Source organism: Guyanagaster necrorhizus (assembly GCF_019112545.1).
Source record: "Guyanagaster necrorhizus MCA 3950 unplaced genomic scaffold BT62scaffold_23, whole genome shotgun sequence".
Classification (NCBI taxonomy): Eukaryota; Fungi; Basidiomycota; class Agaricomycetes; order Agaricales; family Physalacriaceae; genus Guyanagaster; species Guyanagaster necrorhizus.
Window position 1 is genome coordinate 747,869 of NW_025064902.1, and position 13,212 is coordinate 761,080.

The 13,212-nt window shown below is 46.3% G+C and overlaps 4 protein-coding genes across 4 annotated transcripts; 2 read left to right on the forward strand and 2 right to left on the reverse strand.

Moving 5' to 3' along the window:
- Positions 1-1,408: 1,408 nt before the first annotated feature.
- On the forward strand, positions 1,409-2,246 carry BT62DRAFT_1009339 (uncharacterized protein; the record flags this gene model as incomplete). The annotated part of the gene is made up of 5 exons (XM_043177543.1): positions 1,409-1,441; positions 1,553-1,691; positions 1,967-2,047; positions 2,106-2,183; positions 2,236-2,246. 5 exons carry the CDS (start codon positions 1,409-1,411, stop codon positions 2,244-2,246), a joined length of 342 nt encoding a protein of 113 aa, XP_043037019.1.
- Positions 2,247-2,840: 594 nt separating this feature from the next.
- BT62DRAFT_1034465 (uncharacterized protein) lies at positions 2,841-9,038 on the reverse strand (the record flags this gene model as incomplete). The annotated part of the gene is made up of 28 exons (XM_043178368.1): positions 2,841-2,894; positions 3,021-3,071; positions 3,124-3,161; positions 3,213-3,280; positions 3,526-3,584; positions 3,862-3,936; positions 4,046-4,079; positions 4,465-4,530; positions 4,586-4,597; positions 4,684-4,862; positions 4,950-5,132; positions 5,191-5,204; positions 5,240-5,330; positions 5,381-5,539; positions 5,707-5,803; positions 5,851-5,935; positions 5,983-6,098; positions 6,147-6,307; positions 6,566-6,640; positions 6,753-6,933; positions 6,964-7,060; positions 7,117-7,892; positions 7,946-8,091; positions 8,286-8,350; positions 8,382-8,473; positions 8,570-8,598; positions 8,654-8,788; positions 8,880-9,038. 28 exons carry the CDS (start codon positions 9,036-9,038, stop codon positions 2,841-2,843), a joined length of 3,297 nt encoding a protein of 1,098 aa, XP_043037020.1.
- On the forward strand, positions 8,710-11,048 carry BT62DRAFT_935130 (uncharacterized protein). Its single transcript, XM_043186865.1, has 8 exons — positions 8,710-8,732; positions 8,786-8,960; positions 8,983-8,984; positions 9,021-9,098; positions 9,153-9,209; positions 9,639-10,435; positions 10,499-10,851; positions 10,874-11,048. Exons 5-8 carry the CDS (start codon positions 9,190-9,192, stop codon positions 10,904-10,906), a joined length of 1,203 nt encoding a protein of 400 aa, XP_043037021.1. The 5' UTR covers positions 8,710-8,732; positions 8,786-8,960; positions 8,983-8,984; positions 9,021-9,098; positions 9,153-9,189; the 3' UTR covers positions 10,907-11,048.
- A 15-nt stretch (positions 11,049-11,063) lies between these two features.
- On the reverse strand, positions 11,064-12,180 carry BT62DRAFT_1009343 (arad-like aldolase/epimerase; the record flags this gene model as incomplete). The annotated part of the gene is made up of 6 exons (XM_043177544.1): positions 11,064-11,312; positions 11,486-11,518; positions 11,567-11,806; positions 11,858-11,896; positions 11,950-11,996; positions 12,051-12,180. 6 exons carry the CDS (start codon positions 12,178-12,180, stop codon positions 11,064-11,066), a joined length of 738 nt encoding a protein of 245 aa, XP_043037022.1.
- Positions 12,181-13,212: the final 1,032 nt, after the last annotated feature.

Here is a 13,212-nt window from a genome sequence, read left to right on the forward strand (position 1 = left end):
CACGGAACAGAGACGAAACAGCATTGCAAATTAGACTATCAAAACAAGATACCAATGAGCTGAACTCATGAACAATACTAACACGAAGAGTAATTCCCAATATCTCAAAGCCAGTCATATGCCTAAAGGTATATCCCTTGGGTGTAACACAAAATAGAACAGGCGAATATCAATCTGATGATGGAAGGAAGGTTGGTACGTTCGATGCGGTAATGTCACATACGGCTCAATAGACACCATAGGTGAACGGATGCTGGTTGACAAGGATACTTAAACCCCAGAGAAAATAAAACTGCTGTATTATCAGCCATTAACCTACGGTAAATATAACACACAAAGGCGGAAGTGGAATCCAGCAAAACAGGTTTGTCAAACATATCGAGAATTCCTTGCTTCCTAGAATGTTCATTGAGCGTCAAGCTGAAGGTGTCGCAAGGTTCTGGCCCCTGGATAAAAATTTAAGAATGAATGCGCGCAAATGCTGTTTGTAACTTCGCAAAATCTTCTACTGGTGACTGATTCTCCGCTGTGATGAATGGCACCTTGGTTCGATTCTCCAGCATTCGTTTCTCCGGCTAGTCTTCAAAGCCTGTTAGTGGTAGATGGTAGTTCTGCTATTGCAATTGATGCAGTGTGGCGAGTATCATGTCCAGGATAGCGATACAACTGAACTCAACTGAACAACGAAGTTCGTCGTTGAAAGTAGTCCGGGTCGCAGCGGCAAGCCGACAGTGCCGTAGTGTTGCCAGGTGAATTGTTGCGTTCGAAGTCAGGTTGCTTACTTCCGTTCCGAACAAGTTCGGAGCTCGTGTGTGTGGAATATAGTACTAAAACTTGCCTCCCGTATTTCTGTGCTTTTGTCTCTTGAATGACCCAGCCTAGGAAATCTGATTCTAAAATCAAGCTAAGCTGACACGCCCAAAAGCCCTGAATCATCTTACATTACTCTGCGCGTAGCTGTACAGCTTCAGTTGCAGAAGGCACTCACAAATCAGCTAGAACTTTGACGTCGTTTAGGACCATAAGTATCCTACGGAACAAATCATGACGGGTCTTTTAACAGATTTGGATGAAGCAAGCTCTACGAGAGCGGCGCACCGCAATTCATGTCAAATGAAGAGGGTAATAACGGAACTCAACAACTGAATGCGCAAAATCTACGTGTTTTCCACCATATAAGGCTATATTATGTAGACCGCAGTGAAAACCACTACCCTCTCAGCGAGTCATCCGGTCTGCCCGCGTCTTCGATCTTCACTGGCTTCCATCAGCAAAAGAATTCACTGTCCATCAGCACGAGATATTTAACACGGTCCACTTCCACACAGTCTTCATTTACGAAAACGTTGGATCAAAATCACACTTAGGCAACTGAAATATCAGTTGCCATGTTTCTACCATCTCGGAGATGCGTATCGCGGCGTTGTCTGTTCCCCAGCACGTAAGGATGTATCTTTCCCTTGATGGATGATATCGTCAGACTTCTAACACCAAGCCCACGAGGTCTTTCGTTCTCAGCATAACGATGACAAAAAATACCATTGTTTCGTAGCCGTCGTCTCCAGTACTCATTACCATCCAATTACGCCCGAACAAAGGAACTGAATGGAGCTCCCTATGCGAGCTTATTGAAGGTCGCTGCCCCAGTCTATTTGACAACTTCAAAGTACGGGGGCTAAACAGGCACGTTCGTCGGCTCGTTTTATTGAAGAGGGCTCATGGGTTGCATCTTCAGTGGTCATGCACAAACAGTATACTGTGCAGTGGGGGATTTCAGCAAGTCAAAAAACATATTCAATACTCCAGGTACAGCACTTCATACTTGCGCGTATAATGTATTGCGCTTCACAAAGCTCGTTTACAGGACTTATCTTCGCCATATAGACGCGGTATATTGTATATTGCGTTCATTGATCTTTGAAACCCAGGTAACCGGACAGCCTAAGAGGATCTGATTTTACCCCAGCCGAAGGCGTGCCCGCGGCGCAGGATGCTCCGATAATAGTGGTATTAACGGGATTCACGGGAGATATGTGTCCACGGGATGGTATCTATCCGGGCACCTATAAATCAATCCACGCGTTCGTGCGAGCCTTATATTAAAGGGATACTTTCGCCCGCGTGTGCACCCATCGACCGAGGTGGACTTGGTTATCGAGCCGTGGTAGTCAATTTCCGAGGATGTAAGCCTGATTTCCTCAAGATGAACTGCTCAAAATTGACAAAATTCGCTAGTGCTAACGTAGCAATCGCCTCGTCGCTATGTTACAACGCAGGATTGACAAATGATCTGAGGCAAGCTCTGATCTACGTGCAAAACTGCTAACCTGATGCACCTCTTCTAGGATTGGCTTTCTCTCTGGGTGGAAATGTAATGATAAGATATATAGCGGAGGAGAAGGAGAAAAGTAGACTGTCTACTGCATTTGTCCTGGGTTGGTGCACGACAAGAGCCAGGAAAAGACTGTCGTATTGGGAGAAGATGCATTCCTGAGTGAGGACTCGCCTGAAGGAGAAAGCAAGATTGGATGTAGAGAGATTATGCTAGAAGATCCGCACCATATCTGTGAATCAAAATGCATGAATACATGGCTGCAGCTGAAGGAACTCTTGTGATGCATCTAATTCGTCGATGTGTAATACATACTTATATATCCCGCTTCACTGTCGTTACCATATAATTTCTGGTTGTGTTGTCTTACTTAGGGTATCGTTGGACTCTGTCTGGTGTATTCTGGTGTATTCGCGTGGGGTGCAAAGGGTGATGTTTTTTTGGTGGTGTTACAAGCCAAAGACATAAAAATGCAGTTAGAAAATAACCGTAAGCGAAATAAACCCAATCAAATCGATGGCGGCTCTAAAATTGACACATCTAACTTAATCCAACATGTCACCTAACAGATACACGAATATATAAATCAGACTCCTGACACTGATATTTTGCGTTCCAGCCTGCAACTCCATAATGTCGGAGCTTCCTTGACGGCAACGCCCCGGATAAGAATGTCGAACTAACCCACCTTGTCGACATTACCACTTCTCTTAGGGTTCCAGTAGAACGCTATCATATCCTGTTCAATTTGATATGAGATCGCAGCATCAGACAGACAGCCAAGTTCTTACTTTTTGTATCCCAAATGTCAAAGCCATCACAATGGAGGCTGATACATCATTGTCAATAAGAAACTCAATAAGAGCAAGTCAGCACGTACGCGTGGTCAAAATCACCTCCCAAATGGGAGAATTAGCTGTTGGACTGGGAAGGATAGAAGCACTGATTCTAAAAATGATATCTTTATCTCGTCTTTAATAGAAAAAAAAAGCGGCCGCGAACGCTATACCCAGAAGAATGTATATAGCAAACGTTACGGATCGGAAGAAGAGGCTTGCAGGGAAGATCGAAGAAAGGTTGTCGTTGGCCTCGATTGACTACAGCCTTTTCTTAGTTTTCCATAAGATGACTGCCATAGATACTTGAACAGCTTTTGAACTAGATCCAAGAGCGGTACTTCGGGACGAGCCTACCTTCCAAAATAATCATAGTAGATGCCTCGAACAGGACGAAGATGGCTGTAATAAGAGTCCTACATAATGCTGTCAATACGTAGCGAGAAATCGGCAACAGACTTACGGAGATGACGCAGTTGAATGGCAGTATAGGCTCCATTCATCGCGTTAGATGGTCTCCCCTTGTCGGAGACCCATCTATAACATGGGTCAGCTGTTTCTCAGGTGAAAGAAACATCTCCTATTACCAAAAGTATCACAGAGAAAACCACCATAAAGCTAAATGAGGGAACTATCAGCAGCTAAATGAACGCTATATAAACACAAAAATGTAATCAAGCAAGAGCGACTCACCAATACGCGTGTGCGAGCGGATGACGATGGTGTATTGTCACCCCCATAGGTTGCGCGAGTTAAAACAAGGAAGACCTAGTACCGCAGTAGAATAAACATATGTTCTCCATAAGGAGACTTATAGAACTACAAGCTTACTTCAACCGCATATGCCAGAGGGAAAGACACGAGTCTGCCAACACACCCTCAGCCACAGAAAATGCTTCGCAGAATGATACCTACCAAACAGAGACACAGTGTATCAAACGGGACTGGAAAAGACAAAGCACAGAGGAGGGTGGCGGTCAAAGTTACTGGCCGACAATCATCAGGGGCATGTAACAGAGGTTAGATACGATGCCAGCGACGATCATCGAATGCTAAGTCCTCATTCTCTGAACACGAACAGGACACCAACCGGGGAAAAATATATCGCTAATGATGGATGCCATAGCACTGGAGGATGGCTTAATGCGTAATCTCAGCTATCAAATCACAAGAGAGGAAAGCCCGAATCTTAGGTTGCCAATCGACGCATCATGATGCGGGCGGACATATCGACCTTTACGGTCATTGCATAGCAACATCTATCGAACTGTACAGAGACACCGCAATAATACATACCATTCAGACATTATCGATATATAGATCGCAGCTGCGTTTCTACATCTTCTACTCAAAGTCTTATATCTGTGAGGAAGCATCAGTAAAGAAGCATCAGGAAATCAAAATGGAAGAAACGTACACTCCTGAAGATCTACGCAGCAGGTCAGTGATGCCACCTAATTCAGCAAATTGAACACACTTTTACTGAACCCCTTCTCCCTATGTTTCGCCACAAACCTTTCTAATGAAGGTATGATCAATTTGACTACCTCTTCCCCGAGCTCGGCCCTCCCTTCTTCGTCATCGTCCAAAACAGACACCACGCCCCGGTATCGCTCAATGACCTCATCAAACATATCATAGAACCTCGTGAACCTCTCCTTGGTAGCCGCTTTCCCCTTCTCTTCGCTTAGTGCCTACATAAGCAGCGAAAAGTTGCTTTCAAAATATGCCGCCTTACAATTATGATTAGCACGAGGTATAACGGGCACGGAGATACATACCGAAACGACGAAATTGGCAAGCGCAGTGCCTAACTCTCCTCCCTTGACCATAGACGCCATTTTCACATCAGCTAGGAACTCGGTGAAGCTTCGAAGACAAACATTTCGAAGACTCTGCAAGCCATCTTTAAACTCGTTTGCCTCGTTCTGGGCATCGGTGCCTCTCCGAACCATAGTCTTGTCCTACAGAGATTGCAAAGACAGTATATATTCGTACGAGGAAAGAGTGAGAAAATTGTACTTGTGCAGGGAACGCTTGATGAAACCAATGAGAGAATTGAGCGTGTTACTGAAGAGCATGGGGCTCGGGTTCATGAGAGCACCATACGCGAGCTGCGAGTTCGAAAGCGGCGAGAGATCTTCAAGAAGATTCAATTCCTCCTGCATACAGTGTTCAAAAAGTTATCACGAGATAGGGATTCAACACAGACCACGGCCACGTCAAGTATCGATTCAGACCATTTCCCAAACTCCAGCCCAGCTGCTATAGGATCGATAGTATCGGCGCGATCCAGCACTCGCTTTCCCCGGCCTTCTAGACATTTGCGACACCACGCGTCACACATGTCCGTATATCCCTTCTGTGCTTCCTTGAGTATAGACGATATAGAGGGTAAAGCAGGGTGTGATGGATGATGCGTCGAAGGCAGCGGCAACGCGCGCAGAGAGTTGCGCCAGTTTCTTGGCCCCCGTCTCGACCAAACGAGCCTAGATACGACATCAGAAAATATGAAAGGAGATGGATACTATAATGCACCGTTTCCAGTGAGCTGCTCTCAGAACCTTTGAAGGCAATGGCGGCGTTGAGACGTTGCAATCCATCCCTATATGCGTCGAGCTGGTTGGGCTGTGGTCTGGCGACGGTAAGCAAGACGAATTCAAAGAGAAGGGATATACGTACCCACGGAGAATCAACGCCTCGTCAGCTGCAATGCCCTCCTGATTGCTCGCCAGTTCATCAATCTTCAGTAAAGCCTTTTCGATGTCTACTGAACATCAGTTCACCGTCCTTGCTTGAAAAACCGCGACCTACTGCCTGCACGTCGGTTGAGGATCTGCGTAGACGTATACAGCGGTAATATAGAATTCTCTAGCTTGGCGAGGGGCGTATCGAAGCTGTTAAGAATTGCTGTTTGGTTAAGTATTTGCCTACCAGAAAATGCATGAAATTTACTTGCCATTCTTTGCGATATTTACCTCGTTTTATTAAGGTTTTGCTCCGGCAACTGTTGGATTAGCAAGCAGGAGCTCCGTCGTATCCCGCCGGCGGAGCTCGATACCCCTTTATGTCGGGATGGACTATATATATTGAATACAGTCCGTCGAACACCCTCACCGCGTTTCTGCTTATTGCTACGCTGTGTGAGGGTGAGTATCTACTTATATTACTTCGTTTATGTTACTGATTGGTATCCTGTAGTCTACATTATAGCTAACAGTGTACTCTATTAGGTGCTACGAACGCGCGTCACTTTCTTAGAGCAACAAGACTTGAGGTTCCATTTACACGTATAGCGAGCATGACGGACGCACCAGCTCGATTTCTGCCGTCTCGTCGTCCATGGTGATAGTAGAGAGCAACGTACGTCACGATAGCAATTTGAAAACAAACATACAAAGCATTTCAACCCTAACCCTACGTCAACAGTATTTTCCAGCCACCAAGTTACATACACTTCATCAAGATTTTTCTGTAGCATTACAAGAAATCCTCAAGTTTCACCTCCTGATGACGGTCATTCAGCAAGGTAAAGCACGAATCGTCCTCAGTGGACCGCATCGCGTACATATCCAGCGATAAACATGCCCGTCATCCTCAGGCGCGCAAAACTTGAAGAACAGTTCCTCCAATTGGATTTCGTCGCGGCATATCGCTCGGTCTAATGCAGTCCACGCAGAGATGTCACGAGGGGACAGAGCACCAATGGGAATCGACTCCACATCGATCTCCACCGTGTCCGTGATCATCCTGAGTTGGTTTTCCCTCGGCAGATGGAGGAGCGTATTTATCTACCAAAAGATCGCCTGGTCCATCTGAAATGCACAGTTCAAACGGATGGTGAAGTGAAACCAGTGAAGGTTCGGAATGTTCAGAGGGGGGAGAAACTGAGCTACAGAAAGATAATAAATGTATGATCGATGATATGAAAGCGATCTGTGCACATACTGATACTGAAGTTATCGAGGTTGAGATCAAACAGGGAGGTCGTCAATTCGAGGAGCATATTCAGAAGGCGAACGAAGCTTATGTCACACACGAATTTGGCATGGTCCCGGACAATAAGCTCCTTCAAATGTTGGAGGACGACGGGAGATTTTCGAGTCATAAAGAGGCCGAGCATAATCCGGTCGGAGATAGTGGTGATACCAACATGAACAAAATCCAGTTCTGTCTCCTGCTGTCTATTAGAAATGTCCTCGATGCTCGCAAATCGTGATTCGACATTCTCCACACCCAAACTTCTCGTCGACTCGTACGCCCGGATCATGTTCTCGTCATGTCTCAGATGATTCAATGTGGGGAACGACCGAATAAGCTCCAGGAAGTGAAGTTCATCACATTTGACACCATCCAGAAACAACGAGGAAATACTCGGGAACGAGGTGAGCACGATATGCCACGTCCTCACGTCAGGAACACTGAACCAGCTCAAGCCGGACAGCTTTAAGCGGGCAATTGAAATCTGATGATCCTTGAGATGTTTGAGAAGGAGATGGAAGAACTGGCCGCCGCCAAGGACAGCGGAGTTCGGATCATCGATGACCAACTCGCTCCCTTCCCCGTCGGCTTGTGGAGATGCAAAGGCTCTTTGATCCGAGTGAGCCAAAGCACAGAGCTTCGTAGGGGAGAGTTGAATGTCCGAGTACAGGTCCCGGCAAGAGAGCGATTGACCTTTCCCCAGCGTCAAATACGCACTAAAGAATACGGCCGGCGCCATAGCTCTAGAAACGGGGGAATGTCAGTATCGAAGAAGGTCGAAATAAGAGGAAGGTACTTTGGGTTGGACCAGGCGACGACGAAGAGTAGGCATATGGCTAAGGCTGTGTATATCCTCGAAGCGGCGGTTACTTCGCTCAGAAACGCCACAATATGGACACAATAAGCCAGCGATAGTTGCTTGGATTCGCTAGTGTCTATGTCCTGCGAATCAGGGGATTTATAAATGGATGTTCGAGGCACATACTTGCCTGCAAGGGACAATAGAACTCTGCTTGGTCCATAATACGCAAACGAGAGGACAATGTTCTACACGTGTAGATTCTCTCTTCTTCGTCGGTGAAAACCGTCATCAATACTCATTGTTTCACCAAACGTTGTCCAAAGATTTGAGATACCTGGCCCTTCGGTCCGAGTGCTAGCGGCCCTTCGTATGCTTGGTGCTCAGGAACATGGCTGGATCCTAAAGAAATGTTACGCCTGCGGCCATTTACGAAGAATGCGCAAGTACGAAATAATTGTTACCGCCGTAACTTGTCCAGGAATAGAATTCAACTTCCTGGAGGCATTTTTGATACCAAAGTCACTGCATCCCATGCAAGATGCCTAGACTTTACATGGACTAAAGCATGAATGCATGAGACTCTATGACAACAGATGGTAAAGGCGAGGGCCATAGAACCTGAAATGCTTCATAGACAATGCTAAAATCTGTAGAAAACCATGATCGATGTCAATGACTCGGAGGATCGAGGGTAAGATCAACCTTCCATGTGGCTATCCAGACTTTCCCGCAACCTTTTCGCCTGCTGGTTGTTCCACCGTGGAACACTCGGAATGTGTGTGCAAGAACAACTTCATTCTGTTGTTTCGTATTGATTTTACCTCCGAAAAGGGTATCCTGGAATACAACGTAGCGGCGCTATTTGACAATTACTTTGCCAACTAGACTCGGATTGTTTCAGCTATCCGAATATCCAAGCAAAACATACTTGCTCCACTTCTGGCGAGCACACCAACATTAAGCCCTGAAAACATTTCCATCCGGTAGTTTGAACCGGGGCCTGCTTGATGTAGGTTATGCTATTTTCTCCCAAGGCTTTGGTTGGCTTCTTACTGGCAATTCGTAGAAACATTTTCCAATAATACATTTTGGACGATAAATTCCTGAACGACTGATTGAAGATTGAGAAAATTTCCTGCAGCATGAAGGATCCTGGCAAGAGTACGTTCTTCAAGACCCGGGCCCGCCCAGGTTGACTAGGGATGCCTCAAGACTGCTGCGCCTAGTTGTTTAAAGCGATGCCGCCAGGCATCAAGATGTCTGCTTGAATCGTACTTAGCACCAAGTTACTGGACGGAGCGTTGATTTTTACCACTCCGACTTATCCTTCTTCTGTGCCACAATTACAGCCTCTATTGTAAACGGAAATACCATGGCACCAGGAAAGATAATAAGTCACATTGTACCTTAATTCGGCCATAACGATATCTCGACGCGTCGTACGTGCGTGTTCCTGAGCCTCTGACTAACAACACGACCCTGATAGTTATGGATATAGGCATTCGTTTGATGAAATCCTAAATCGGTGAAGTTTCAGTGGCTCCTCTTCGAGTGGCTCAGCACCTTCAAGGAATATACATACACCTCTCCTTCACCCGTTCAACTCATTTAATCATCGTGCCTTCATCTGGTGATAGGTTTGCCTCTGCTCTCTTCCATCTCAATGACCATCTCACCCCTTCCCTAGATTGACAACGCCACCCCAACGCGGGGCTCCTACCGCCCAAACACCTGGCCTGGAAGACTTTCTCAAATACGGTTGGAACCAGACCTACACATCCGAAGCCTTGTACACTCACATACAAGCTGCTTCTGATCTGCACCCGCTACTCGGCGCTCTAGCAGATTCCGGTCCCGCACCGATAGACCAACATGGTCCCTCCCTCTACATCAACAGCAAATCAGACCAAATCGGATGCGACGATTACATCCCCTTTCTCTTCGCCCAACTCAAGGACCCCCACATCCCCGTCAACAGCATGAACATCTGGCGCCAAAACTTCCTCGAGGCCAGAAACCTCCCCATCCTCATGAACGCGCTCTCCTCATTCCCCAACGTCTGCGTCCTGAATCCACACACTGTCAAATGCAACGAATCGCAGTTCATATCCCTCGTCGGGTCTTACCCCAATCTCCAGAACCTGGAGACGCAGGACATCGACATTCGGGAATACGAGTCGGCTAACAGCGCGCATGCGGATCCCATGGAGGCCACTTCTGTCACCCCCAGGGAGATGAGCGACGGTCAGCAAGGACCAGAGATCCAGGGAATCTCCATATATGTCGATAACACCACCGGCTGGATCTTCCTCGATCTCTTTGCGAGCCGTCGCTCGCTCGTTGCATTGTGCAACCTGTCCAAGCTGACCCTCCGGCACCGTTCCCGTGTCATATGCAACGACAATAACTTCGTTCGCCGGCTTTCCCATATCATCAGGCTCTGTCCCATCCTTTGGGAGATCTACATCGACAGTTTCAATATAAGCAAGTCCATGTGTGTCATAATCTTCTTTTGCATGCTGATACAAATTTTCTCCTCGTATATAGTCACCCCCCTCGAGCCTCTCAACCTCGGCACCGCCATCAACCACGTCTATGTCTTCCTCACTGACAAGAACTTTGAGACGAACATGACCGTCAACTGGTGGGCCTCTACTCCTCACCAGCTCAAGAGTCCGCGCCACCTTTCCAGGGTGACTATCGAAATGGAGGTCGACATCGAAAACATTTCCCGTGCGAGTTGGAACAAGTTTCCAACAAAAGTTCCTCGTTGGGCTATGCTTGACGAAGCCCTTACTCGACCTCAGCTCAAGGTAGACAAAGTTTCCCTGGTGATGTTTGAGTCTTTGCGAGTTCGGGAGGGATTCAGTATGAGTGCGTTTTCGACATGGCTCTCTATGGTGTGTCTGCCCAGGACAAAAGAAGTATGGAAGGAAGTTCTTGACTACACATTAGTGAAGAAAAGAAGATTTCCCTCGCATCCCAGTATGTATCCACTGAACAATTAAACGCTACCGCTCTCTCATATAATTTGCTTTGCTCGTAGCTTTGTTGTTGTTTTGACATGTATGAACTGTATCTAGTATATGGAACTCAATGATTACAAAGAATGTTACTCTTTCAAGTACACGAAGGAATTCTGCTCCTCACTCTCCAAGAAAGCAAACTCCATTTGGCCGCTGAACCATCCCGCAGTCTTATTTCCAACCTTTGAGCCTGTCTCTGCAGCCTGTTCAGACGAAATCTTCACCTTCTTCCCTGCAGCATCGGCAAGGAGCTGAACTTGACATGCCTTCTCCAGAGAAATGTAAAACCATACGGCCGCTTCGATCATATCAGAAGCAACAAGCAGACTGTGATTCTGGCAATACATCAGCTTTCACTGAGTAGGATATCATGATATTTGCTGTATCTGGAGTATAGCTGCCTATGACACCACTGATGAGCATTCCATATTGGAGATTAAATAGTGTCCCCGACCTTTTATGATCCCAATGCTTTAGCAATCGTATCCCCTTCTTCAATGTCAAATACAATGCCTCTGTAATCCGTGTACACCGCATGATCCTACTTCTGCATCAGCACCAACACCGATCACAAAATGGATCAACCTACATTATAAAATGTGTAACTATCCTGCGAAATCATATCCAGTGGCTTTCCCAGTGCACTGAAGGCCTTTCCATAAAGGGAATGCGAATGTGCTGCGCATATAATATCAGGCCTGGCTGCATGGATCTTAGAATGGATAAGAAATGCCGCAGTGTTCAACAGGTATTTCCCAGCTTGCAATATCTTTCCCTCAAAGTGAACTAGAAGGAGGTCCTCCAGCTGGATGAGCTTGAAGTGGAGACCCTGAGATCCATCAGACAGTCAAAGGCAGTAGAGCTTGACGAGCACCAGTACCCATGGATTGGCCCAGAAACATTCCGTCTCAATTGCATCCTGGAAAAGGCGGGTTGGTGAGTAAACATGCAGAAATGAATGAATGTACATACCCTAGCTTTGACATGCCCTGCAATTTCTTCATCATAGCCTCGGTTTCCTGGTAAGCTGGTCATCATTTCTGTTGTTATGCAGTAGTTGAAGGTGCTCATACCAAATGTCCTCAGAGCTTGTGCCAATCTTAACTTGCACCATGCCCTTTCCTGAAGCTTGTCCTCAAAAATGTGCGGTTTGAGTCCGCTGGCTATGGTAGCTGCTAGTATGGCACAGGCATTGACTTTCATGGTTGACATTGGGAAAGAAGAGTGAGAAAGAACCGAATATGTGAGATTGACTGTTTTATGATGTCAACAGATTTGCTTCGGGGTCTTCTGTGGCCCGCTTGAAGCACGTGATTGTCGGACCATCATTTTCATGAATGTAGTGACTGGTCCTTTGGTAATGGGTCTGTCCAACCGAAATAGTGTGTCCACACACTGTTGACACTGGGTGAATTAAGATAGACAGCATTTCTGAGTATCCAGATGACCATCAAAGTTTCTTCAAAGTTCGAGTCTTGAAGTGACTTCTTGCAAGCTGTTGACTGCAAGCTTCAATTCTTGACAGACCCCCTTATACCTCTGCAACAGTAAAATTCACTGTGCAACATTGGACAGGGACCACCCATTGAACTGGTTTGAATTGAAAAAGAGACTGTATCCAGACTGACAAGAAAACAGGAAATGATGTGTGCCACTGGATCATGGCAATGGGTTGCATTGTACTTGTGAACCTTGAAAGTCAATGATCAACAACCAGCATTTATAAATGCGAAGAGAGCAAAGAAAGGAACATACTCTGCCATTTCACTGTCCTCACGATGATCATGATAACCCCCAACCAAGCACCTACATCCAACCTGTGGATGTTCACCCCAGAGCTGCATCCCTCTGAAGAGAGTAAAACCTGGATCTATGCTGGAACATCTCCACCTATCCCAACATGTAGTTAGCCTATGCTGGAGGATGCTATCGCTGCTGGTAGAAAAAAGCCAGAGGTGAAGAAGATTGCCCCAAAGAAGGCAGCCAGATTTTGCAGCATAAAGGCAAAGAAGGTGATACCAGAACCAGATATAGTTGTGGGCTCACTGGTGGGTGTGATTTGATAAACTAGATCATTATCATTGATGAACATACTCATGCAATTCCCCCTTGGGGACCCTGCCATGCTGCAGGGCATATTTCAACATATTGCTGTGGTCACTACTGATAAATTCAATTCCCCACTGCAATTGTGGTTGTGAGCCCTGGTACAGAGTAATATGCACACTTGTTTAA

Bases quoted from the DNA above. Each gene is read 5' to 3' on its own strand.
- BT62DRAFT_935130 (XM_043186865.1), top strand. From the start codon at position 9,190: ATGCCGCCAGGCATCAAGAT. The intron at 9,210-9,638 runs GTCTGCTTGAAT...CCCCTTCCCTAG, and splicing joins ATGCCGCCAGGCATCAAGAT to ATTGACAACGCCACCCCAAC. The intron at 10,436-10,498 runs GCAAGTCCATGT...CCTCGTATATAG, and splicing joins CATCGACAGTTTCAATATAA to TCACCCCCCTCGAGCCTCTC.